At 36.5% G+C, this 26,516-nt stretch overlaps 9 protein-coding genes across 9 annotated transcripts; 6 read left to right on the plus strand and 3 right to left on the minus strand.

The window, feature by feature from the left end:
- Window positions 1-2,971: 2,971 nt before the first annotated feature.
- On the minus strand, window positions 2,972-3,337 carry GCK72_012992 (uncharacterized protein; the record flags this gene model as incomplete). Its single annotated transcript, XM_053729559.1, has 1 exon — window positions 2,972-3,337. One exon carries the CDS (start codon window positions 3,335-3,337, stop codon window positions 2,972-2,974), a length of 366 nt encoding a protein of 121 aa, XP_053584331.1.
- A 585-nt stretch (window positions 3,338-3,922) lies between these two features.
- GCK72_012993 (uncharacterized protein) lies at window positions 3,923-4,391 on the plus strand (the record flags this gene model as incomplete). Its single annotated transcript, XM_053729560.1, has 3 exons — window positions 3,923-4,018; window positions 4,064-4,183; window positions 4,227-4,391. The coding sequence occupies 3 exons, from the start codon at window positions 3,923-3,925 to the stop codon at window positions 4,389-4,391; spliced, it is 381 nt and encodes a 126-aa protein (XP_053584332.1).
- A 1,189-nt stretch (window positions 4,392-5,580) lies between these two features.
- Window positions 5,581-7,585, plus strand: GCK72_012994 (uncharacterized protein; the record flags this gene model as incomplete). Its single annotated transcript, XM_053729561.1, has 6 exons — window positions 5,581-5,605; window positions 5,684-5,774; window positions 5,871-6,186; window positions 6,243-6,339; window positions 7,027-7,139; window positions 7,499-7,585. The coding sequence occupies 6 exons, from the start codon at window positions 5,581-5,583 to the stop codon at window positions 7,583-7,585; spliced, it is 729 nt and encodes a 242-aa protein (XP_053584333.1).
- A 1,204-nt stretch (window positions 7,586-8,789) lies between these two features.
- Window positions 8,790-9,552, plus strand: GCK72_012995 (uncharacterized protein; the record flags this gene model as incomplete). Its single annotated transcript, XM_053729562.1, has 2 exons — window positions 8,790-8,918; window positions 8,971-9,552. The coding sequence occupies 2 exons, from the start codon at window positions 8,790-8,792 to the stop codon at window positions 9,550-9,552; spliced, it is 711 nt and encodes a 236-aa protein (XP_053584334.1).
- A 1,343-nt stretch (window positions 9,553-10,895) lies between these two features.
- GCK72_012996 (uncharacterized protein) lies at window positions 10,896-11,775 on the minus strand (the record flags this gene model as incomplete). Its single annotated transcript, XM_003095718.2, has 4 exons — window positions 10,896-10,940; window positions 11,055-11,207; window positions 11,307-11,702; window positions 11,752-11,775. 4 exons carry the CDS (start codon window positions 11,773-11,775, stop codon window positions 10,896-10,898), a joined length of 618 nt encoding a protein of 205 aa, XP_003095766.2.
- A 1,764-nt stretch (window positions 11,776-13,539) lies between these two features.
- Window positions 13,540-17,290, plus strand: GCK72_012997 (uncharacterized protein; the record flags this gene model as incomplete). Its single annotated transcript, XM_053729563.1, has 7 exons — window positions 13,540-13,595; window positions 13,679-13,768; window positions 13,851-14,166; window positions 14,224-14,320; window positions 14,422-14,534; window positions 14,684-14,774; window positions 16,791-17,290. 7 exons carry the CDS (start codon window positions 13,540-13,542, stop codon window positions 17,288-17,290), a joined length of 1,263 nt encoding a protein of 420 aa, XP_053584335.1.
- Window positions 17,291-18,676: 1,386 nt separating this feature from the next.
- Window positions 18,677-19,553, minus strand: GCK72_012998 (uncharacterized protein; the record flags this gene model as incomplete). The annotated part of the gene is made up of 4 exons (XM_053729564.1): window positions 18,677-18,721; window positions 18,823-18,975; window positions 19,077-19,472; window positions 19,530-19,553. The coding sequence occupies 4 exons, from the start codon at window positions 19,551-19,553 to the stop codon at window positions 18,677-18,679; spliced, it is 618 nt and encodes a 205-aa protein (XP_053584336.1).
- Window positions 19,554-23,732: 4,179 nt separating this feature from the next.
- Window positions 23,733-24,510, plus strand: GCK72_012999 (uncharacterized protein; the record flags this gene model as incomplete). Its single annotated transcript, XM_053729565.1, has 3 exons — window positions 23,733-23,813; window positions 23,886-23,982; window positions 24,311-24,510. 3 exons carry the CDS (start codon window positions 23,733-23,735, stop codon window positions 24,508-24,510), a joined length of 378 nt encoding a protein of 125 aa, XP_053584337.1.
- Window positions 24,511-26,182: 1,672 nt separating this feature from the next.
- Window positions 26,183-26,510, plus strand: GCK72_013000 (uncharacterized protein; the record flags this gene model as incomplete). Its single annotated transcript, XM_053729566.1, has 2 exons — window positions 26,183-26,196; window positions 26,279-26,510. The coding sequence occupies 2 exons, from the start codon at window positions 26,183-26,185 to the stop codon at window positions 26,508-26,510; spliced, it is 246 nt and encodes an 81-aa protein (XP_053584338.1).
- Window positions 26,511-26,516: the final 6 nt, after the last annotated feature.

The raw sequence follows: 26,516 nt of genomic DNA on the forward strand, positions 1-26,516 counted from the left end.
AAAAAATTCAAATATCAAAATTGATAGTTGAAATTTTGAGAATATTTTCTGTTTCGATTGTGTATCAAGAGTTTTATAAGTTTTAAATAAACCAATTGCAATTTTCTAACAGGGTGCAAGGACAAAAATAACAATGTCTAAAGTTATTTTAGCGGCCCACCCCCCTCTTACAACTGCGCCCCACCGCAAACGAGAGAGTATCGACGAGAGACGCAGAATTTTTTCTCGCGCGAACAAATATTTTTACCATTTTTGACCTATTTTCGCTGTTTTTAAGAACAAATTACATAAAAACTTTCGAAAAATAGTGAAAATAGGTCAAAACCTGTGAAAATAATTGTTGACGCGAAAAAAAAATCTGCGTCTCTCGCCGATACTCTCTCGTTTGCGGCGGGGCGCAGTTGTAACGAATTTGCTCGGCTAATAGACGAGAGTGGGAAGGTGAAACTGACATTTGTTGAAAAACTAGGGACACTGTTTCAAGCTGGGATTATATTTTTCAAAAATTCATACTTGCTTTGTTTTGATTGTGAGGCATTTCTCTTATTTCACTTTGACTTCCAGTTGAAAGTCTTGAGATACACCGCTACTTTACTGTTTCAAACTCCACATAACAGTCATTCACAACAGAAATCAACGATTGTATGCTCGATTTGCCTGTACTCTATCTAGGCTTTCCATCCGGACGGGCGTTTCTGCGGGCGGCCCTCGCCCGCCCGGGCGGCGACCCGCCCGTGCCCGCCCTAGCCCGCCCTAGGGTAGACTGGCGTGACAAAATTTGTCTTTAATTTATTTTTTGCACAGTTTCAATCGTAGTTTGTCAAAAAAAACCTATAGCACTGTCTTCCTAATTAAAAAAAAAGAAAACAAAAAAGTTTGCAGGAAAAAAGTTCGAACTCGGGAGGAGCAGATTCAAAAACAAGGTTGTTAACCACTAGGCCAAGCCTTCGCTTGACGAGAAAGAGGGGAAAGGGGGGTGAAGAAAGTAGGGTGTCACGCAAAGAAAAGAGAGGCGGTAGGGCCGCCTTAGGGCGGGTCGCCGCCCGCCCTAGGGCGGGTCGGGCGGGCATTTCGCCGCCCGGATGGAAAGCCTAACTCTATCTGTTCATATGTTGCTCTGGGCCTGTGGGAAAAAAATTATAAAGTACAGCTGCTAGGAAGAACGAGACTGAAATCCTTCGCAAAACTAGACGCACTGTTTCAAGCGAAGAGGTTTTAAAATAATTATTTTCTTGATACAGCATTTAATTAGTTTTGGTCAGTTCTGTCATTTCACTTTGACTTCCAGTTGAAAGTCTTGAGATACACCGCTACTTTTCTGTTTCAAACTCCTCATAACAGTTATTCACAACTGAACTAAACGATATGTATGCTCAATTTACCTGTACTCTACCTGCTCATATGTTGCTCTGAGACTGATTTACATTAGCTAAACCATAGTTGTCAAGGCCCGGCAAGGCCCGAAGGCCCGGGCCGGGCCGGGCCGGGCCGGTAGAAAATTTTCAAGACCCGGCCCGGCTTCAAAAAATGACCCTTTTTTTCCCAATTTTTTTTTCGAAATTTTTTCAATTTTTCATCGGAAATGTGACGATTTTTGACTATTTTTCAGAATTTCTTCTAATTCTGACTGATAGTCGGAAAATTTGACTTTTTCGCGAAAAAAATCAAAAAAATTTGAAAAATTTGAAAACATTTGAAAATTTGACTTTCGCGCCAATTTGCCCGGGCCCTGATTTCGCCGAAATTGTTTTTAAAATTCTTCGAGTTTTTGTTAAATTCGATTTCAAAATTCCAAAAATTGAAACTTTGAGAGGAAATTTTAAAAACGAGGCATGATACTTGTTGTTTTGTCTGTATCGTGCGAGTCAGTTCTCGGATCATGAAGATCGGCCTGGTATGAGCTTTCGCTCGGCCTTATATACTGGTGCGGGGGTGGAAGACATTGGCGCCCGCGGGCGTAGGGCAAACGGGAGAGGACGAATGGTGTGACAATAACAAAGGGTGAGAGATAGAAGTGTGTGTGGAGACGCAGACATTGAAAGTGAGAATTATCTGTCCGTTGATTCCAGATCACACTTTATACAATGTTCCCTTTCTTCATCTCTTCATATGTTGGACAAGACAATAAGGAATTGAACAGAATGTACTCATTTTTCTATGAAAAATTTGTCTCCGTTTTGGTAAAAATTTGGTACTTTATGGTTTAACGGGTGTTTATTTAATTAACGGGTGTTTATATAATAAACGGGTGTTTTGAGAATTAACGGGTGCAATACCAAAATCTAAAAATAAACGGGTGTTTATAAATCATTTTTTCAGCAGTTTTTATTTTTTCTATTCATTCACTGTTTTACCGTTTTTTTGTTATTTTCTATCGTTTTACATATATAATTTCAATTATTTCGTCCGCAATCACTGATAAGAGTCTCCTAGCATTGCACGCGTGGAACTGATAAGCACTATTCCAAAAACGGTTTTTCACTCGCTTTATTTTCTGTTAAAATCGTTTTGAAGACAGAACCTGTCACACTTTAAAGTAAAATAGAAAGATGCTTTGATTTTTTCATTTCAATCGATGTATTGTTTCCAAAAAATTAGTTACTACGTCTTGACAAATCAGTCAATGATAATGTAAAGGATTCTGGATCACAAAAATCATTTTTATTTTTTAAGCTGAAAAGTTACTCGGATTGATGAGAAATTGGTTTCAAAAAAAGTCAAAACCCCATGACGCATATGTATGTAGTTCTTGTAAACCAACACATGTATATTGTTATTTTATTTGTTTGAAGTATGACTAAAGAAGCATGAAGAAAAGAATCAAATCAAATACAACCGAGTATAGTTCAGAATAATTGAGGTAGATGTGGTTTCATGGCAACGAGTTTATAATAGATGAATGCTAGTGTTGTAGTATTGGACCTTATAAAAATGAGTTTTTTGATGCTTTTTTGGCTCCCAACCAAAAACTTCAGTTTTTTCTCCCTCTTCCAAATTGTCTTCTAGCTCCTCTTCCACCATTTGTTCTTCCTCCTCTTCCGCCACCTCCTCGTTGATTTGTCGTAGGAGCCTCAGTCGGTGGTCTTGCACGCAATTTGATTGGGCTCCTGCGTCCATCGACCACCTGTGTGCCACATGGTCCTCTTCTCTGCGAGCGGCCACATGGTCCTCTTTGATGTTTCCGATTTCTATCTCCTCGAAGCCTACGCGACAGCTGATGATTTTTTTCATTTTGTTGCTCATCTGACATTCCTGATGGCGAGAGACTTCTTTCCTCCGGGAACTCTGACTGCTCCAGTTCGTCTTCTTTTTGTTTCCTTTCCTTTTTGAGTACCATTCGTTGATTGATGAGTCTATCTCTAATTCGTACCATGCTTATATCAATTGCGTGTAAACAATTGATAACATGGGCTCTGTTATCTCAGTGTTTCTCCCGAATGTGATCAATTTATCAATTAGAAACATATGGGCTATTTGACCACTGCAATTGTGTTAGGCACAATAAACAAGAGTCGTTCCAGGTTCCGTACCATGCATATATCAATCAATTATAATCACCACTATAAAACAAGATTCTATTGACGTTAAATCAACTAACAGATTGACCAGATGAAACTGCTGCTCGTTTTGATTTTTGTTTTGTTTTCGGTTTCTACTGTTGCAGTTTCTATTAATGCACTGGCGGTAAGAACTCAAAATTTCATTCTCTGAATAATCGTATTTAGACTGGTTTCACTGGTCTCGCATTTCTATTGGATACGGCAGTGCTATCTTCTGAAAGTCGCTCTGTTCCGTCTTCATGAATAGAATGAGTCCATGGAAAAGTAGTGCATTCAGTTGGTATCAAACCACTAGCGGTCGGAGATGTTTTAGAAATCATTATTCATGCAAAACAATCGTAAGAAAAAATTGAGATTCATTTATGCACCTAAACAATAAGTTCAGATTCAAAATTTTCATTCATTCGGATAATGAGTTTTTCGTTCCAATTGCATTGATAGTAAATCACTGGAAAAAGGTGTTTTTTTTTCATTTTTGATATGTTTAATAAATAGTTTTACAGGAACTGAGCATAACTTCCAGAAAATTTGAAGACTTTGATTACGACGAAAAAAGAAGAATCCCGTTTGTCCTTCCTAGTCAACTTTTGATCAATTTTGAAGTGTTAAAAATCGGCTGGAAGGTTTGAAAGTTTTACAAGGCATTGACTAATGTTTTTATTTCAGGTTACAATCAATAATGACTGGGTAATGATCTATGAAAAACAAATGAGTTTGGCGTTTGCACACACTTTATCTATTTTCGGAGACGTAATGGTACAAACTGTGCAACTTTATCGATATTCTGGACTTGAGGAGAACGAAGCGGAATATGGAAGTTATGAAGAATGAAAAATATTTGTATTATATCCTTTTAAGTTATCTATGAATAAACATATGTATATAAGACTTCTTAGAGAATATCAGACGATCATCTGTGTTTTCATGTTTACAATACTACGAATTTAGTAACAATCTTTTATCAGTTCTATTCGGAGACTCTTATCAGTGATTGCGGACGAAATAATTGAAATTATATATGTAAAACGATAGAAAATAACAAAAAACGGTAAAACAGTGAATGAATAGAAAAAATAAAAACTGCTGAAAAAATGATTTATAAACACCCGTTTATTCTTAGATTTTGGTATTGCACCCGTTAATTCTCAAAACACCCGTTAATTCTCAAAACACCCGTTAATTAAATAAACACCCGTTAAACCATAAAGTACCAAAAATTTAAAGGTGTACATATTGAGGTCTGTTCTGGTTTATTCATGTAGTGTTTGTGTTCCCGTAAGTTCATTCCTAAATAGAAAAAAATTCTTATAACCAGTCCAGAACTTGCTGAGAGCGAGTGGCGGAAAGTTTGGTCAGTGAGAAAGTTCAAGAAACATGGTTTTGGCCCTGTTGGTTTTCCAGTTGGCTAAGATTTTCGTCGTTGCTCCTACATTTTTTTCACAAGTCGAATTTCTAGGCCACCGCGCAGATTCTCTATGCCATTTCACTGACCAAACTTTCCACCGCTCACTCTCGGCGAGTTCTGGTCTAAATTTGAGAAATCTTGGAATTTAGGAATGAACTCACATCACATAAACACATACATCACGATATGAAAACATCAGGACCTTAATACACCTTCAATTAATTTATTTAAAAACATTCTGCCTCTTGCTCTCAGTGAGTTCTAGGCGGAATTAAAAAACTTTTTCAATTTAAAAATGAACTCATGTTAAGGCATACAGTACGATATTAAACATCAGAACAGACCTTTAAAGACATTTATTCAGATACTCGATTTCTCTATGAATCTCAACGTTTTTTGGTCAAATTGCTAGTTTTTTTCTCCGTTTCGATGACGTTTCATGACCTTAAACGATTTTGTAGGCTAATGTCTTCACTTCAATTTATTTCTTTGATGCTCAACGTTTTCTAGGATTGCCTCAGCAGATTGAATTCTGATCAAACCACTAATTTTCAGTTCCCAAAAAAATGCGTAAACGATGTCTGAAATGCAACCACACAGACGTCTGCCATAATCATGAGAGGTATCGACTTGTCAGCAAGTGAGTAATACATTTTTTCCTCTTTCGTAAATATTTCACTTAAACTTCGGAATTTCGATCATTTAATTATTTTTCCAGATACACAATTCACAAAACCCTCTGGCAAAAATGACTACGTCATCAACCACTACAGACCTCCAGCCATGACAAGAAAGATGTGCGCAAAGAGGTGAGATTTATAGATACTTTCTGAAAGGATTCTCTGTTTCTACCGGTTCACAAACTTTATACATTCTACTTGGCATATTCGTCAATTTTATTTCAGTGCGTTCCACATAAACAACGAGACAATCAACATCTGGAGTCATTTACTCGGATTCATCTACTTCACATATCAACAATACTACACAAACTACATAGTTCTCCCATCAGTCGGATCTCATAAAGCTGATCATTTCGTGTTCACTCTATCAATATTTGGAATGCAAATGTGTATGCTTCTATCAGCAAGTTATCATACATTTGGGTGTACAAGCATTGAGATGAGACAGAAATGGCTGAAAATGGATATTTTTGGAATATCGGCGGGTCTACTTGGAATGTATTTGAATGGAATTTACACTGCGTTTTTCTGTTTCCAGGTTAGCATATTTGAAGAGTCGGGATGTCAGAATATTCCGAAACAATACTCTTTCAGGACCACCTAACATCTTACATTTACATTCTACTCGGCATATTCGTCATCACTGCTTATGTACCGACTCGGCAAGATTTCTTTGAGAGGAAGATTGTTGGTGAGTTCTGGATATAATTTCATGATGACTAGTTTCGAGTGAACCGTTCCTTCATTACCAGCAGGGTGCTCAACCGAAGGTAAAACCGATGAAAAACCGATTTTTTTTAACCGATGAAAATCGTTTCTCTCTCCGAAGAATTTTAACCGATTTCTCAAAAACTAAAACCGATAGGAAATCGATCAACAATCGGAGAAGAATCGATTTTCTTCGATTGTGTTTTGAAAAAAAACCGTTCGGTTTCGGTTTTTATCGGTTTTGAAACCGGTTAAAAAGCCGATTATTCTTCGATTTTTACCGATTTTCAACGGTTTTTTTGAAAATTCAAACTGTCACGTTTAGATTACTTCACACGTTTTTTTCTATTTTTAAAGAAAATTTGAACAAAATATGATAAAAACGTGACAAACCGCCGTAGAGTTTGAACTTTCAGAAAATCCGGTGAAAATCGGTAAAAATCGGAGACTAATCGGTTTTAACCGGTTTCTAAACCGAACAAAATCGGTTTTTTTTCAAAACAATCGAAGAAAATCGAATTTTAACCGATTTTTCCCTGGAGAAAAACCGATTTCTTTTTTAAAAACCGGCTCATATTTTCACCGATTTTAATCGGTTTTGAAGTATCGGTTGAGCACCCTGATTACCAGTTCTCCAAAACAGTAAAAATCTCGAAAATTAATTTTCCAGGCTCCCGAGTCGGTCTCCTTCACATAATTTATTGTATCATCATCACTTTCGGAATTTGTCCGACAGTTCATTGGGTGTTCCTTCATGGCGGATTTGATAGTGATCATGTTGTTGTGAGTTTATTTTTCAAGATTTGCATATAGTCGAAACATGGTGAACAAACTGATGAGTCCCTCGTGTTGCAATCAATCCTCCAGGAATCATTGTTCAGTATTTTCTGTTTAAAAATCAGTTTTTCCACTTATCAAAGCTTCAATTTTCCATAAATCGGGCGCATTTCCAGAAATGGTTCCCCAATGTCATTGTACTCTACTCATTGATAGCTGCCGCCTTCATGTTCTATGTCACAATGGTGCCGGAGAGACTTTGGCCAGGTATCTAATTCAATGCTATAAATAAACCTGATCGGGAATTTTCTATGTTTCACTTTTTCCCGAAACATCGTTTTTTAAATTCTTTAATAGTTTTTCAGACTAAAGGTGATTTTGATGTTCCAGGAAAATTCGACGTGGTCGGATGCTCGCATCAATGGTGGCACATCTTCCTTCTCGAGCAATGATCTATTGGCAACAATCTGGAAATCAACTGCTCACAGAATATCGATCATTCTCTGATAGTTTCCATCGATTCATCCCTCAACAAAACTTCTCTGAAATCTTGCATTCTATCTCTAATTATAGTCATCCCTCAATGTAAATATGACTTTTTGAAAATCAGTTCCTTTTTGCTCATTTCTTTATTTTTCCTGTTTCTTTTGAATTATTTATTGATCTCATTTTTGGATATAACGTTTATTTTTCGTTTTCTTAGTAAGTAAGGTTTGCTTTACGAGGTTACCCGGTGGGTATTTATTGTAGATTTTAGTTATTTTTATTCAATAAAATTAATTTTTAAACACTTTGAGTAATCAAAATAGTGCGAAATCCAAGTTTTGGTTGATAAAATCAAACTGTAAAAGTGAATTTTCCTCATGTTAAGTGTTATGTCTTGATTTAAAAAGTGCTAATACAAAGTTCTCCCAGATTTTCGAAGCCCACACAAGCTAGGAATATTGGAGATTACATTATTTCCATTTTTAATTACAATTGGAAACAGTCGGAAATTCTGAACTTCTCAGCATTGTTCTACTTTATTGTTTCTTTTTCATTCTCATCGAGCTCAATCTGATTCAGAAAAAATAGAGGAATCCAAACGTGTTGTCCGTTTCCGGATTGGCCCACGTCATAAAAAGATACAGGCCGTTTTCTAAAAAGTGACGACGTGAAGGATTTTTTGATATCATCGGATTCAGAAAAATTAGAGGATACCGAACGTGTTGTCCGTTTCCGGGTAATTACGATCCACTGCAACACCCAGAAGGGTGGTGTGGAGAAGGAGGTTTAGTCGCCGTTAGGCGACGTGAACCGACTGGTTTTTCAAAAATTCAAATTTCACAAGCTAGGAATATTTAAGATGGCATTATTTCCAGTTTTAATTACTATTGGAAACAGTCAGAAATTCTGAATTTCTCAGCATTGTTTTAGTTTGTTGTTTCATTTTCATTCTCATCGACACCAATCTCAGTTTTCCAACGACATGATACAAGAGACCGCCCTTTGATGTCACTCTCTCATTGCCGCTATGGTCTCATGAGCGTGGGAAAATCAGGTGTGTGAGACTATTTTGGGCGTGGTTTTCCATTGTATTGTCTCTACCATCAGAGAGTGTGCTCACTCTTAGATACGGTTAGCAGATATCTTACTCGGAAAGAAGACTTGCTCAAAATGCGTTCCCTTCTTTCCGTTTTTATTCTGGTTCTTATAGTAAGCTGCTGCACAATTGCAAATGCTCGTAGAATTAATGTTATAGTCAAGAAAACTAACGGATGGCACGATTCTGCCACAATTCAATCTGTAAGTTTTTAACAACTTTTGCTTTTTTAATTCATTAAAAAATGAATTCCAGGTCGACTACGAAAAACTGGGACGGAAAAGTTGGGACGAATTGACTGAAGTGGAAAGATATCTACTCGAAACTGAACATGCTTTACGTGGTGTGAATTCAGATTCTGTTTCAGAAAATGATGATTATCAGGAGGGAGAGTATGACGAGATCGGCCATGATTCGAAAGAAAAAGACAATGATGAGGCTACAGATTCTGAAGAGAACAGTATCGAGGATTCAGATGAAGACGACGAGGAAAATTCTGTTTCGGATGAAGATGATGAGGAGGGAAAAGAGATTAAAGAAGATAATGACGACGGTAGCAACGGAAACCAATCAAAAGAAGAAGATGATGAAAACGAAGATTCGGTAGAAAACAACTCTGAGAATTCAGATGAAGACGAGTCATCGAAAATTGATGAGAGTTTTCCAGAAGAAGATGTACTCCAGGAGCCTTCAGAAACTAGCCACCACTACAATCACAGAAGAATCGGTGGGAGAGCTGCCCGTGTTTGGAACACGAGACAGTACCAGTATTACCATCTTTCTGTTCATTATCTCATCAATGTGTATGTCAAGTTGAGGAGCAAAATTGTTATTTGAAATTTTGAGAATTTTTTTCTGTTTCTATTATGTGTCAAAAACTTTTTTAAATTTCAAATAAACCAGGGTCAAGATAATTTTCTAACAAGGTGCAAAGACAAAGGTAACAAGGTCTAAAGTTGTAGACGAGTGTTGAAGAATGGAACTAAAATTTGTTGAAAAACTAGGGACACTGTTTCAAGCTGGGGTTATATACATTTTTCATAAATTCATACTTGCCTCGTTTACGTGCTTTACTTCTCTTATTTCACTTTGACTTCCAGTTGAAAGTCTAGAGATAGCACCGCTACTTTACTGTTTCAAACTCCACATAACAGTCATTCGCAACAGAAATCAACGATTTGAACGTTCCATGTTCTTTAGTTAAACCAGCTTTCCATTTTTGGACTGAACCCTCTGCCAATTGTTTTTATTCTTCAAATTGTTGAAACAGACAATGTTTCAAAACTGGTTGAAACTTTTTGAGTTTTTGTTAAAGTCGATTTCCTTTTCTTAGAAGAGAAAGACAATTCAACGAGCACGAATGATTTTCGGAACTAACTCTATTGAAAATCTTCCGAAAATTATTTTTGTGAAGACATTAGAATTGCAAGATATGTAGATAGGATGAAAAAAAAGAGTCTGAAGATGACAGTTTTCTCTATGAACGAAAGGGATAATGGTAACAGTAAAGAAACTCAGCAGTAGTGAGAGGAGTCGAATACTTTCTCAAACTGCCGCTGAGAAGAGGAATGGAAAAGAGGAAGATAGTTTGGATACGATATCAATACAGGAGTGCTAGACTTTGAAAAATGAGAAAGCTCCAGACAAATAATGAACAAAATGAATCACAAAATTTTGAATTTTGGAAGCTTAAGGAATAGAATTAAAAACTATGAAAAATAAAATGAAACACGACTACTGGAACTGAAATTTGTATCTTTGGAAACAGAATGCAATACTCAATGATGAATATATGTTAATAGTTCATCGGCTTGATAAAAACATAAATAATACATTTTTGGCAAATCGAGAATTGAAATCCATATCTGATCTTTCCAGTAAATTTTCCTGTTTCGATAGTATGTTGTCACTGATAATAATTTTTGTGTATATTGTTTTCCTTTCCAAAAAAATCAAAAAATTTATCATTAATATAATGAAAACATAATAGAAATCTTTAATGGAATCTCAAATATTTAATTTTCGTTCATCCAATAATAATTCGTCAAATTTCCAATCAGTACCCGGTGGGTGCCACCGAAGTGAATTGTTTCTTTTAAGTGCTTGTTTTTTCGTCTTGTTTCTTTTTTCGTTGAACACGTATTGATCATAGTTAATGGAAAGTCAAAGGAGCAATGGAGTTAGAGACGGTTTAGATGATTTCCAGCCATTGGGAATGGGGGGACCTGGAAAGTGAAGAGGGATTAGGAGAATCATGTTTCAGTGAACGGATAATACAGGTGCTGGGTTATTATGTTTACTACATAGGGAATTCTTAACAACAAAAAATTCCGACTCACATTAGCAAGAGTTTCCAGTAGCCTGACCGATTTACTGGCCACATCCTTATTCGAATGATTAGTGAGATGTCTTGCTTGTAGTTCCAATTCTTCTCTCCCTTTCGGTCCGTATATTGAGAAGAATAAAGTGTGAGATGGGTTGTGGAATGGGTCCTGGAATATAATTTTTTTTAAAATAAAATGCCTGTTTTCCCCACTGAATATTTCCGCTAAATTTTTCTTGCACTAATAAGAAGGGGTCGTAAATCATACCAAATTATGTTCCGCTATTCGATCATAGGTCAAATTCAATGCATCCACTGCCGATGTCGTACACAGAATCCATGTCACTGCCCTAATCAAAACTTCTTCTCTGTCAGTATCCAGAATCCTTAGAAGACCAGAAACTGATTTGTTTCCAAGAAGATACGGAACCATATCCGGACAGCATGAGAGGTTTACGAGTAGTCGAAGGGCATTCAGGTTCACTTCTCCACGAATCCATAGCCGGTTCAAGCAATGGGGGATCACGGGGACAAATTTTGGGATTTGTTCTTTTCGAATATTGATTGACAGGTTGGTGAGGGCTTGCATTGCAACCACGACTTCCATCTCGTCTTCTGAAGTCAGGCGGGACACGATATGGTTCAAGGCAAGTTTCATGACGTCCTGGAAATAAGTATGGATTAGTCAACGGGATAAGTGACAACCATCGTACCATATTATCCGACGACACTGCCATATTAGCAATGCACTGTAACAGTATTACTCTGGTAGACCTCGGCCAATGTTTTGAGTCCGGTAGCATCTCTACCACCCGATTTGTCAGTCGGAATTCTCTCATGAGTAATTGATTTGATGGATAAGCAGTTGCATTTGATAGAACAGTGAGGAGAGGGAGGAGGAGTTCCGCGGTAGGGTCCACACATTGTAGAGAGAATCTGGAAAGCATATGAATAAGATGACCAAAATAAACATGTTTTATGGACTCTTGATAGTTTGTTGAAAAAGAAAATGTTACTACATCCAGTAAGTATTTAGTAACATATCCATCGAAACCAGTTTCAAAATCTCTATAACCAAACATTAAGAATTCCTGACACTAGTGATCCAGTAAAAGTTTTCATTACCTGCTTCGCATCAAAATCCGTCAGTAGCTTCTGATGATGATACAGCCTGTCGATAAGTGCTCGTAACCTCGGTGACCCCAAAAGTTCGGCGGCCGGGTTTACTGTAATCCTCCATTCCGGGTTGTTTTCATCTGGGTCTTTTTAAGGGACCGTCTGAAATTTTATTGTTAGAAATTGAGATATATACAGTTTCACAGCCTCCATATTATTGTTTACAAAGCACGTCCAATGTTTATTCCCCTTATTCACAGTTTCTCAAGTCCCATTTGTTGTCTGTAACCTCAATTTTTGTTACTACTATTTCTGAATCTTCCAGAACCCCATTCTACTAGTCCGGTATTTTTCAATATTCCCAAGGGGGAAAAATGTCTAATAAGGTATAAACATGTCTTATAAGGTAAGAAATAATGGACGAACTAATCAAAATTTATCATCAAGAAAATTAAACGACTTTTTGAATCATTCAAAGATTTATGAGTTCGAGGAAACAAGACTTTGTATCGAGTTAGCTTCAAATCCACGAATATAAACAAAACCACTGAAACTGAACATTTTTGTTACAGTAAACAAAATTTAAATTTTAAATTCTGATATTTTCACAGGAAATCTTTCCGTTTCCTTAACCTGATGAACGAATATGAAATCCGATAAAATTGATCATAAATAGTCATTTTTTTTCCGAAAAATATATCTGTAACTCCACGGACTAATTAGCGGATTAATTAAATGACCCTAAAATATCAATTTTTTGAAACAGTAACAATTTTCTCAAGGGACAAATTTTCGGGTTAACACTAAAATCGAAAAACCACTATCGAAAAAGAAATACGGGACATAAAACTGACTATCATTTTTATATACCAGTCGGTTGACGCAGCCTACGGCCCCCCACTAATTAGCGAATTAATTAAATGACCCCCAGATATATACTTTTCGAAACATTAACCATTTTCTCAAGGGACGAATTTCTGAGAAAGGGTTCACACAAAAAAGCGAAAAACTACAATCGAAAAAGAAATTCGGGTTATAGTCCTCTTTTTGTTTACAAACTTTTAAATTGTGTGATAGTTATTTTTTTTCTAATAATTTTCAGTTTTTGAGAGGATCACTATTCATAATATTTTTCAGTCTTTTGGAACATTGCCATGGTTTCCAATTTATTGCACTATTTCAAAGTTCCAGTATTAAAATTGAGCAAAATCTACTCATGATTTCATTGAAATTTGTCTCCGTTATAATAAAAGTTCACTTCTGACACTCGATTACTCGATGATTCTCAACATTTTCAGTTTGCGATCATTTTTCGTTTCGATGACGTTTCTTTAACTTTTTTCCTTTGATATTTCGCTCCGTTCCCAGAAAAAAAAACGTAAACGATGTCTGACCACACAGATGTCTGCCATAATCATGAGAGGTATCGACTCGTCAGCAAGTGAGTTATACTTTTTTCTGTATCATTTTAAATTTAAGATAGTAGGAATCTTTAAAAATTTGATAATCATTAACCATTTTTAGACACAATCTTTACAAAACCCTCTGGCAAAATGACTACGTCATCAACCATTACAGACCTCCAGCCATGACAAGAAAGATGTGCGCAAAGAGGTGAGAAGGGAAATTATCTGTTTCTACTGGTTTACAAACTTTGAATATCTGGTCTTCTTCGATTCCAACTGTCTCATTTCAGCGCCTTCCATATCAACAACGAGACAATCAACACCTGGAGTCATTTACTCGGATTCATCTACTTCACATATCAACAATACTACACAAACTACATAGTTCTCCCATCAGTCGGATCTCATAAAGCTGATCATTTCGTGTTCACTCTATCAATATTTGGAATGCAAATGTGTATGCTTCTATCAGCAAGTTATCATACATTCGGGTGTACAAGCATTGAGATGAGACAGAAATGGCTGAAAATGGATATATTCGGAATATCGGCGAGTCTTCTTGGAATGTATTTGAATGGAATTTACACCGCGTTTTTCTGTTTCCAGGTGAGCATATTTTAAGGGACGGAATGTCGGAAGATTCCAGAGCATTTATTTTTTCAGGACCACCTAACATCTTACATTTACATTCTACTCGGCATATTCGTCATCACTGCTTATGTACCGACTCGACAAGATTTCTTTGAGAGGAAGATTGTTGGTGAGTTCTGGATAAAATTTCATGATGACTAGTTTCGAGTGAACCGTTCCTTCATTACCCGTTCTCCAAAACAGTAAAAATCTCGAAAATTACATTTCCAGGCTCCCGAGTCGGTCTCCTTCACATAATTTATTGTATCATCATCACATTCGGAATCTGTCCGACAGTTCATTGGGTGTTCCTTCATGGCGGATTTGATAGTGATCATGTTGTTGTGAGTTTATGTTTCAACATTTGCATATAGTTGCAAAACTGGGAAGAAATCGTTATTGAAACGGATCCACCAGGAAAGAATTTCACAGTATTTTCTGTTTTAAATCCTGCAGTTAGATCATTTTTCATAATAATCCTACGCATTTTCAGAAATGGTTCCCCAATGTCATTGTACTCTACTCATTGATAGCTGCCGCCTTCATGTTCTATGTTACAATGGTGCCGGAGAGACTTTGGCCAGGTATGCAAGTTAGAAAATTATCATGAATCCTCTGTTTCACTTTCTCCAAAATTAGAAATTTCTAATTCCACTATACAGGGTGGCTGATAAGTATTGAGACATGCATTTCACTGCATAGAAAAACATCTAGGTGTCCATTTCAGAAAATAACTATATTTTTTGAATCAGTACAACATTATGACCAGCTTTTAAAAAAAAAGTACTACTTTTGATTCCGTGGTCGCGTGCCAGACGTCCAGATGTGACAAGAAAAAAGAGACTCTGCGCCGTAGGTAGTTATCACATTCATTGGCTCATATCTACAGGAGCACAAATTTTTCGAGATTAGGAATTTGGTTGGTGACAGCTGAGATGTTATCCTCAAAATTATATTAATACAAAAAAACGGATAAACGCATGGTCACGGACCCACGATGGCTTCTAGTGCAACTTGCAGTATTGAGAAAAAAGAACAAAATAGCGAGTTTTTAGATAAACCGTCACAAAAATTGAGGACAGAATATAGGAAGAATTCAATAATTCTGAACTGAATTCACAATGTCTAATACATGTTTTGATCATTTTGTTAGCAGGTTATCGCATTCTCATGAGTTGATAATCATGGTTTTCCATTATTTGCTTTAAAAACTAGACCTTCGGATATCAGAGAGGCCCCCACTCTCCTCAATTTCAAAAAATTCAAGTTGAGGGCTGAGAAATGTTCAGAAAGTCTACCGTAAGCTATTTAGACCAATAATGGGACAATCGAATTATTGTTGACCGTTATATTATTGAATATCTTTGGTTGATCGTGAAACATTCTTACCCGCGGCGCAGAGTCACTTTTCCCTTGTCACATCTGGGCGTCTGGCACGCGACCACGGAATCAAACCTAGTATTTTTTTTTCAAAAGCTGGTCATAATGTTGTACTGATTCGAAAAATATAGTTGTTTTCTGAAATGGACACCTTGAGTTTTTTTCTATGCAGGGAAATCAGGGAAATACGTGTCTCAATACTTATCAGCCACCCTGTAGTCTCATATGGTCATACTTGCCTTTCCAGAAAAATTCGACGTCGTCGGATGTTCTCATCAATGGTGGCACATCTTCATTCTCGGAGCAATGATCTATTGGCAACAATCTGGAAATCAACTTCTCACGGAATACCGACCATTCTCTGATAGTTGCCATCGATTCATCCCTCAACAAAACTTCTCTGAAATCTCGCATTCTATCTCTAATTATAGTCATCCTTCAATGTAAATCTGACTTCATGAAAATCGGTTCCCTATTGCTTATTTCTTTATTTTTCCTGTTTCTTTTGAATTATTTATTGATCTCATTTTTGGAGTTAACGTTTCTTTTGTTTTTTAGTAAATAAGGTTTGCTTTACGAGTGTTAGCAGAAAGTTCTCCCAGATTTTCGAAGCCCACACAACCTAGGAATATTTGAGATGACATTATTTCCATTTTTAATTAAAATTGGAAACAGTAGGAAATTCTGAATTTCTCAGAACTGTTTTACTTTGTTGTTTCGTTTTAATTCTCATCGAGCTCAATCCCAGTTTTCCCACGACATGATAGACAATACCGCCTTTTGATGTCACTCTCTCATTGCCGCTATGGTCTCATGAGCGTGGGAAAATCAGGTGTGTGAGACTACTTTGGGCGTGGTTTTCCATTGTACTGTCTCTACCATCAGAGAGTGTATTCACTCTTAGATACGGTTAGCAGATCCCACTTGGCAAGAAGACTTGCTCAAAATGCGTTCCCTACTTTCTGTTTTTATCCTATTTATTGGTTTCTTCTCAATTGTAAATGCTCGGAGAATGAATGTTATAGTCAAGAAAACTAATGGATGGTATGATTCTGCCACAATTCAATCTGTAAGTTTTTAATATCCTTTGCTTTGTAATCAACCAAAAAATTAATTCCAGGTCGACTATGAAAAACTGTGACGGAAAAGTTGGGACGAATTGACTGAAGTGGAGAGATATCTATTGGAAACTCAACATGCTTTACGTGGTTTGAATTCAGATTCAGTTCCAAAAGATTATGATTATCAGGAGGGAGAATATGATGAGATATCTCAGGGTTCCGATGAAAAAGACAATGACAAAGCTACAGATTCTGAAGAGAACAACATCAAGGATTCAGATGAAGACGACGAGGGCAATTCTGTTCCCGGTAAAAATGTTGAGGAGGGTGAAGGGATTGATGACGATAATAATCTTAATGACGTAGATGACAGTAGCGACGGAAATCAATCGAAAGAAGAAGATGGTGAAAGCGAAAACTCTGAAGAAGACAGCACCGAGGATTCAGATGAAGATGAGTCATCAGAAACAGATGAGAGTCTTCAGAAAGAAGATCTATTCCAGAAACCTTCAGAAACTAGCCATCACTACAATGACAGAAGAAGAGTCGGAGGGAGAGCTGCGCGTGTTTGGTACACGAGACAATACCAGTATTACCATCTTTCTGTTCATTATCTCATCAATGTGTTTGTCAAGTTGAGGAGCAAAATTGATATCTGACTTTTCAACAATTTTCTTCTGTTTCGATTGTGTGTCAAAAGTTTTATAAATTTTAAATATACTCAATGTACTTACTTCCAAATTTAGTGATTTTTGGCAAAATAATTATTAAGAACAGCTGATAGGAAGTGTGGGAGAGTGGAACTGAATTTTGTTGAAAAACTAGGGACACTGTTTCAAGCTGGGAATATATTTTTCATTAATTCGCATTTGTTGTTTTGATCATTGTCGGAGTTCTCTCATTTCAACTTGAGTTTCAGTAATGGATGTTAGATGATTCAGACAGATAATAACCAAAATGTAACTGAAATATTGAAAAACTTACAAGAAATTTCCAGTTTCATTAAAATGATGAATACATGTTAGTAGCGAATTGGCTTAATAAAATCAATTCTATTGTAAGTTATTTGAACTAAAACTGCGTATCTTACAAAACATGAAAAAACGTAAACTGGAAATAGGATAAAACGAAACAACCTATTATTGAAGTGACTAGTGGAAAATAACAGACGGAAAATATCTAACTTTTGAAACATGAACAAATGATTACAGCTATTTACAATGGTATCACATGCTTTCAAAGGTGAGATAGAAAGAAATGTGTATGAAAACGAATTAAAAAACACACACTGATAGGCTATGCCTGTGAAAGTATGAACAATTAGATATGAAAGGTAGAACCTGACCTTTTCATATTTTCGAACAATATCAAGTCTCAGTATTTTCACACTACGAAAAATCTTGTTGTATTCTAAGAATTTGACATCGACAGTCAGAACAGAGTCGGTAGTCACAAATTTGTAACAAAAAGTAAGTGAATTATATAATTTTGTTTAAGAACAGTTTTAGTTGTTGAACTTTGAAAGTTTTCAATTTTCATGTGAAATCATTAAAATCAGAGATGCTTGTTTCAAACCTTTGAAGTGAAACTGAAATATTAATAGTGATTCTGATGAACTCCTTTCACAATTGGTAGAAGACGACATTAATTTAACTCTCACTGTTCCCCATATTAAATAAATACATTAGTATTCCCTTTGTAAAAATTTACTTTCTTTTGTCGCGATATTTTTTCCTGTTTATAAAAATACTTGATATGTGAACTTTTACAAGAATGGCCATTGTAATTTTTGTGTACAATTTAGAATTTATTATTTCTCCGAAATTGAAATATTTATCATTAATATAATGACAACATAATAGAAATCTTTAATGGAATCTCAAATATTTAATTTTCGTTCATCCAATAATAATTAGTCAAATTTCCAATCAGTACCCGGTGGGTGCCACCGAAGTGAATTGTTTCTTTTAAGTGCTTGGTTTTTTCGTCTTGTTTCTTTTTTCGTTAAACACGTATTGATCATAGTTAATGGATAGTCAAAAGAGTTAGAGACGGTTTAGATGATTTCCAGCCATTGGGAATGGGGGGACCTGGAAAGTGAAGGAATGATTAGGAGAATACTGTTTCAGTGAACCGATATACAGGTGCTGGGTCATTATATTTATTAAGCGACGATAAAAATCCAACTCACATTAGCAAGAGTTTCCAGTAGCCTGACCGATTTACTGGCCACATCCTTATTCGAATGGTTAGTGAGATGTCTTGCTTGTAGTTCCAACTCTTCTCTTCCTTTCGGTCCGTATATTGAGAAGAATAAAGTGTGAGATGGGTTGTGGAATGTGTCCTGGAATATAATTTTTTTAAAATAAAATGCCTGTTTTCCATAATTAATATTTCAGCTTAATTTTACTTGCGGTCGTTTCGAAGGCTTTCCTAAAATCTTACCAAATTATGTTCCGCTATCCGATCATAGGTCAAATTCAATGCATCCACTGCCGACGTCGTACACAGAATCCATGTCACCGCCCTAATCAATACTTCTTCTCTGTCAGTATCCAGAATCCTTAGAAGACCAGAAACTGATTTGTTTCCAAGAAGATACGGAACCATATCAGGACAGCATGAGAGATTTACGAGTAGTCGAAGGGCATTCAGGTTCACTTCTCCACGAATCCATAGCCGGTTCAAGCAATGAGGAATCACGGGGACAAATTTTGGGATTTGTTCTTTTCGAATATTGATTGACAGGTTGGTGAGGGCTTGCATGGCAACCACGACTTCCATTTCATCTTCTGAAGTCAGGCGGGACACGATGTGGTTTAAGGCAAGTTTCATGACGTCCTGGAAATAAATAAAAAGAGTCATCGTAATCCTAAACATTCTGAGCAAGACTCCAACCATATTATCCGACGACACTGCCATATTAGCAATACACTGTAACAGTATAACTCTGGTAGACCTCGGCCAATGTTTTGAGTCCGGTAGCATTTCCACCACTCGATTTGTCAGTCGGAATTCTCTCATGAGTAATTGATTTGATGGATAAGCAGTTGCGTTTGATAAAACAGTGAGGAGAGGGAGGAGGAGTTCCGCGGTAGGGTCCATACATTGTAAGGCGGAGAGAATCTGGAAAACTCGTTTGAGTACGGAAAGAGCAAAATAAAAATGTTTCATAGACTCTTGATAGTTTGTTCAAAAGGAAACTGTTACTTCGGATTCCAATATGTGTTTTATTAACTTATCCATCAAAACCCATAAAGAATACCCGACACTAGTCCTGTAGGTTCAGTGAGATCGTCAGGGGTGTGCGGACAGGAAAATTTCGGAATTTCGGACACTAAAAAATGTCCGAGTTTCAAAATTTCGGAATTTCGGAATCTCGGACTATTCCGAATTTCGAATTTTCGGAATTTCGGAATTTCGGAATTGTCCGAATTCCGGATTTTCGGACTTTCGGAATGTCGGAATATTCCGATTTTCGGACTTTCGGAATTTTTTTTCAACAGATTGTCCCATTTACCCATATCGAATGCTGAAAACCGTTTTTTTGTTAAAAAAAACATTGCGAAAAGACGAAAATTTAAAAAAAACCGCCTGAAAACTGCGGAAAAAAATCTGTTCGAAACCCGTCATGAAAAGTGCGCATGCGCCTTTAATACAGTACTTTCTCTTCCATTCCGAATTTTTTTTTCGGAACGATCCGATCGGAATTCCATTCCGAAAATTTTTTTTCGGAATGTTCCGATCGGAATTTCATTCCGAAATTTTTTATCGGAATATTCCGATCGGAATTTCGTTCCGAATTTTTTTTTTCGGAATATTCCGATCGGAATTCCGTTCCGAAAATGAGCCGATTTTCGGAATTTTTCGGAATTCCGAATTCCGTTCCGCACACCCCTGGAGATCGTGATCAAAATAAAAATGTTTTATAGACTCTAGATAGTTTGTTGAAAAAGAAAATGTTAGTGTGTTTATTGGCGCTACCTGCTTCGCATCAAAATCTGTCAGTAGCTTCTGATGGTGGTACAGCCTGTCGATCAGTGTTCGTAGCCTAGGTGATCCCACAAGTTCTGCTGCCGGGTTTACAGTAATCCTCCATTCCGGATTGCTTTCGTCTGGGTCTTATTGAGGGACCGCTTGAAATTTTATTGTTGGAAATTGATATAGATACATTTTCACAGCCTTCATATTTTCGTTTACAAAACACGTCCAATGTTTATTCCCCTTATTCACAGTTTCTCAAGTCCCATTTGTTGTCTGTAACCTCAATTTTTGTTACTCCTATTTCTGAGTCTTCCAGAACACCATTCTACTGGTCTGGTATTTTTCAGTTTTCCCAATGGGGAATGATGAAAGAAGAAGAGAAAGGAAATAAATAAAATGAAATAGAAGATTGTGGTCTCGCTCCGTTAAGTTTGTCGGAAAATTGGAGATAGTTTTGGGAGGCGATTGGAAGCACCTGAGCCGACTGAGTGTACTAGAAATAGTAGGATACGTGGTGGCTGAATGAAGAAGAGCAGCTCATAAACAGGAAGTTCACTAACTTAAATTTTAGAATTGATGCACATATAGATAGAGACCGCAACATTTTATTCAAACTCAATTTTCCATTAATATTTCCATCCTGGCCTGTTCTTCAGGTATATCGAAGTACATTCACAAAATTTTTCCCGAAAATATTCACACTCTCCGAAGTTACAGGACCTTTTAGTCAGCCATGGTTTCTACTGAATTCTCTTGGATAATTCTTTCGTTTTCCTGACCACGCAAAAAACATTTTCTGTTTTCACGTTCAATCCGTCAAATTTTGGCAAAAATTGGGAAAGTCCGAACCAGAAACTCTTTGAATAAAACCACCCCGTGTTATCCACTGAACCAAATGAACACAAATGTGACGCTGATAATAGGAGAATATATTATTGACGTGATTTTTTTAAATTCAGGAGAATTTTTTGAAGGATTTTCAGCATATTTCGTGATAAAACATCAAATATCTAAAGTTCTACAATACGGATTTTTAAATTTCTAAGTGGGTCTAGATCGAAATTTTGCGTAGATTTCATGATCAGAGAATAGAAAAGTCAAGTAAATATCTTTTCAATGAAACTGTAAAAAGGTCAACAGCAATTTTTTTTCAATTTTTCCCAAAACTAGGGTTCAACTTTTTTTATCTCGTTAACTTTGTCATCACTACGCTTTCCAGAATGCTCAAAAATGAATAAAAGTTTGTCCACTATGAAAGAAAATCAATGTTTCAAGCAGAAAGTTGAACTAGAATTTAATTTAAACAGTGTATATACCATTTTTTACTGTAATATTTCTGCAACCAAAAAAAGATCCTACTTGAAATTGTCCAAGCCTCGGACAAATAAGAAACACAGATAAAACAATCGGTTTCGGTTATGAGCTTTAATCAGCTTTTTTTTTAAATTTCAATATGATCTAATAGATAGTGAGATCTGGGTTGGGAAACATGTAAAAATAAAATAACTGTTTTGGGGTATGAGTATTTTACCTTTCAATTCAAAATTCTGTAGTTTTGGGTTATATTTTTAAACTTTTACAATGAAACCGGAAAATTCAAATGGTTTCGCATGGTCAAAGTGGAACTTGAAACATATCACCACTGTTTCAGATAGGTGATTTCATTTTTGAGAGAAGTTGTCACTAATGATCGAACATCACTCAATGTTAAAATAAATTTTGAAATCAGAACTCCTACTTCGAACAAAATAAAAGTTTTTCAAGAAGATTTCATATCTAGGAGGAACCATGGAATTATAAAAACAGAACATGGTGGGAAAAGACAGGTAACAATATTCATGATGAAGAATTTGAAAATATGAAATGTTTTTTTACTGAAATATAAAACTTCAGAATCGTCTTTCAAAATACTGCATAGAAGAAAAAATTAATTTGAGATTAAACATGTCAAATAAGGTAAGAAATGATGGATATACGAACTAATCAAAATTTATCATCAAGAAAATTAAACGACTTTTTGAAACATTCAAAGATTTATGAGTTCAATGAAACAAGACTTTGTATCGTGTTAGCTTCAAATCCACGAATATAAGCAAAACCACTGAAACTGAACATTTTTGTTACAGTAAACAAAATTTAAATTTTAAATTCTGAAATTTTCACAAGAAATGTTTCCGTTTTCTTAACCTGATGAAAGAATATGAAATCCAATAAAATTGATGACTCTGTAAATTTTTTTAAAAAAATGTCATGAACTGTAGGATTTCACATTAGCGAATTAATTAAATGACCCCCAAATATATACTGTTCGAAACAATAACCATTTTCTCAAGGGACGAATTTCTGACAAACGGTTCACACAAAAAGCGAAAAGCTACTATCGAAAAAGAAATTTGGGTCATAGTCCTCGTTTTGTTTACAAATTTTTAGATTGTGTGATAGTTATTTTTTTTTAATAATTTTCAGTTTTTGAGAGGATCACTATCCATAATATTTTTCAGTCTTTTGGAACATTGGCATGGTTTCCAATTTATTGCACTATTTCAAAGTACCAGTATTAAAATTGAGCAAAATCTACTCATGTTTTCATTGAAATTTGTCTCCGTTATGATAAAAGTTCACTTCTGACACTCGATTACTCGATTATTCTCAACATTTTCTATCAGTTTGCGATCACTTTCCGTTTCGATGACGTTTCATGAACGTTTCTTTAACTTTTTCCATTGATATTTGAAGTTTTCTGGAACGCCCCGATAGATTAAAAATTTCAAATTCACCAAACTAAACTACTTTTCAGTTCCCAAAAAGTGCGGAAACGATGTCTGAAATACAACTTGACAGATCTCTGCCATAAAATGTATCCACTCGTTCATGGAATTTTTGCTTCAGTGCCTTCCACATCAACAACGAGACAATCAACACCTGGAGTCATTTACTCGGATTCATCTACTTCACATATCAACAATACTAAACAAACTACATAGTTCTCCCATCAGTCGGATCTCATAAAGCTGATCATTTCGTGTTCACTCTATCAATATTTGGAATGCAAATGTGTATGCTTCTATCAGCAAGTTATCATACATTCGGGTGTACAAGCACTGAGATGAGACAGAAATGGCTGAAAATGGATATATTCGGAATATCGGCGGGTCTACTTGGAATGTATTTGAATGGAACGCGTTTTTCTGTTTCCAGGTGGGTATTTTTGAACGGTCGGTTGGGGGAAACGATCATTCTATGACATTTGCCAAACAAGAATTCTTTCAGGACCACCTAACATCTTACATTTACATTCTACTTGGCATATTCGTCATCACCGCTTATGTACCAACTCGGCAAGATTTCTTTGAGCGGAAGATTGTTGGTGAGTACAAGAAGAGAAGATATCAAACTAGTTCCGAGTGAACAGCTCCTGCTTTAACAAAAATATTCTGAAACAGTAAAAAAATCTCAAAAATTAGATTTCCAGGTTCCCGAGTCGGTCTCATTCACATAATTTTTTTAAATCATTTTTCATAAATTTGTATTTCAAATCCTTCTAATGTGTTTAATGTCACAATGGTGCCCGAGAGACTTTGGCCAGGTATGCAAGTCAGAAAATTATCAAGAACTCAGACTTTCACTTTCTCCAAAATTAGAAATTTATAATTCACTATAGTCTCATATGGTCATCTATGACCTTGACTTTACAGGAAAATTCGACGTGGTCGGATGTTCGCATCAATGGTGGCATATCTTCATTCTCGGAGCAATGATCTATTGGCAACAGTCTGGAAATCAACTTCTCACAGAATACCGATCATTCTCTGATAGTTGCCATCGATTCATCCCTCAACAAAACTTCTCTGAAATCTCGCATTCTATCTCTAATTATAGTCATCCTTCAATGTAAATCTGACTTTTTGAATATCGGTTCCTTATTGCTCATTTCTTTATTTTTCCTGTTTCCTAAATTTTGAATAAACTATTACCGATATTACTCCAAATTGAATGGTTTGTGGCAAAATAATTATAAAGGATAGCTACTAAGAAAAGCGGGACTGAAATTCGTCGAAAAACTAGGGACACTGTTTCAAGCAGTAGTTATATTTTTCATTAATTCAAACTTGCTTTGTTTTCATTGTGCGTCATTTCTCTTATTTCATTTCGACTTCCAGTTGAAAGCCTTGAGATAGCATCACAGCTTTACTGTTTCAAACTCCCCATAAGAGTCATTCACAACAGAAATCAACGATTCGTACATGCATTTTAATCTACAGCCTCAGTTCCCCTGTTTCTTCTGTGATAACTTGACTTTTTCGGATAATTAATGAAGTCATAAAAATCTTTTTTTTGTAGTTTTCATAAAGGTGACCACAAGAAATTTTGTCTCCCAAACGGGTTTCCCAAAAAGACCTAGAAATGATTCTTGGAACTAACAACTCTTCCAAAAATGAAAAGTAGAGTATGAAAATGACGTGTTCTTTATGGAGGTATTATCGGAATAAAAAAGTTCCGACATTTTTTACCGACACGTAAGAGTCGCGGCACTGGTAGATCAGAAGTATGTCACATGTATGTAAAGCTATAAAAAAGATCGTGGGCCACTTTTTTTCTGTTTCTTCAGGCGATCTCGTAGAAAACCAGAAGATTGGTCCATGTTCAAAAATGCAAACCATTTAGTTGAATAGCGGGCTCCGCGGCGTCACTTTAAAAAAAACGGGCCGTATCTTTTCATGGCGTGGATCAATCCGGAAACGGACAACACGTCCTGACGTGGGTTCGAACCTACTAACTGTAGTCAACGTTACTTAACTTGCTAGATCGGACGCTGCGACTCTCTAATCTAGATAGTAGTAATCAATTAACAAAATTTACGTTTTCATGACTTAGAAACAAGAGAATCGACGTCATGTCGGACTGATTTATCGAACCCTCCGACGTCCCTCCGGTTATCGCCTTCAACGCATCTAACTTCTCCTTGGTCTGGAGCAGACTTGGATCAGAATCCAGCATACTTGTCAAATCACGGGCCGGCCCGCGGGCCGTGCCGGGCCGGGCTCGCTGAAAATTTCAGGGCCCGGGCCGGCCCGCAGGGCCCGCAGCAAAAAATTATTTTTGAAAAATAGAATTGAAAGTCTTGGAAATTAAATTTTTTCTTCGGTTTATACTAAAAAGAGGTCGGGGGATTCGATAAGACTACTTTCAGAAGCCTCCAGCAAGTTCTTGATCCTGATTCTGATCATCGGCTGATTTTTTTTCAATATTTTGACGGGCCGAACGGGCCGGGCCGGAAGATTTTTTTAGCGGGCCCGGCCCGGCCCGGCCCGGCATTTTGGCACTTTGCCCACGAAATGGGCCATGTGGCCCAGAATATGGGCATGATGGCCCGCGTAGGGCGGGCCATACTGCCCATTTTGTGGGCAAAGTGGCCCAAAATTACCTGAGATGAAAAACGTAAGATGTTTTGAATTGTTTTTAATTCGGTCATCTTGAAATGTACTTTTAGACACAAACTTCACAAAACCCTCTGGCAAAATGACTATGTCATCAACCACTACAGGCCTACAGCGATGACAAGAAAGATGTGTGCAAAAAGGTGAGAAGGGAAATTATCTGTTTCTACTGGTTTACAACCTTTGAATATCTATTTTTCTTCGATTCCAAGAGTCTTATTTCAGTGCATTCCATATCAACAACGAGACTATCAATATCTGGAGTCATTTACTAGGATTCATCTACTTCACCTATCAACAATACTACACAAACTACATAGTTCTCCCATCAGTCGGATCTCATAAAGCTGATCATTTCGTGTTCACTCTATCAATATTCGAAATGCAAATGTGTATGCTTCTATCAGCAAGTTATCATACATTCGGGTGTACAAGCATTGAGATGAGACAGAAATAGCTGAAA

This window comes from Caenorhabditis remanei, chromosome IV (assembly GCF_010183535.1).
Source record: "Caenorhabditis remanei strain PX506 chromosome IV, whole genome shotgun sequence".
Taxonomy (NCBI): Eukaryota; Metazoa; Nematoda; class Chromadorea; order Rhabditida; family Rhabditidae; genus Caenorhabditis; species Caenorhabditis remanei.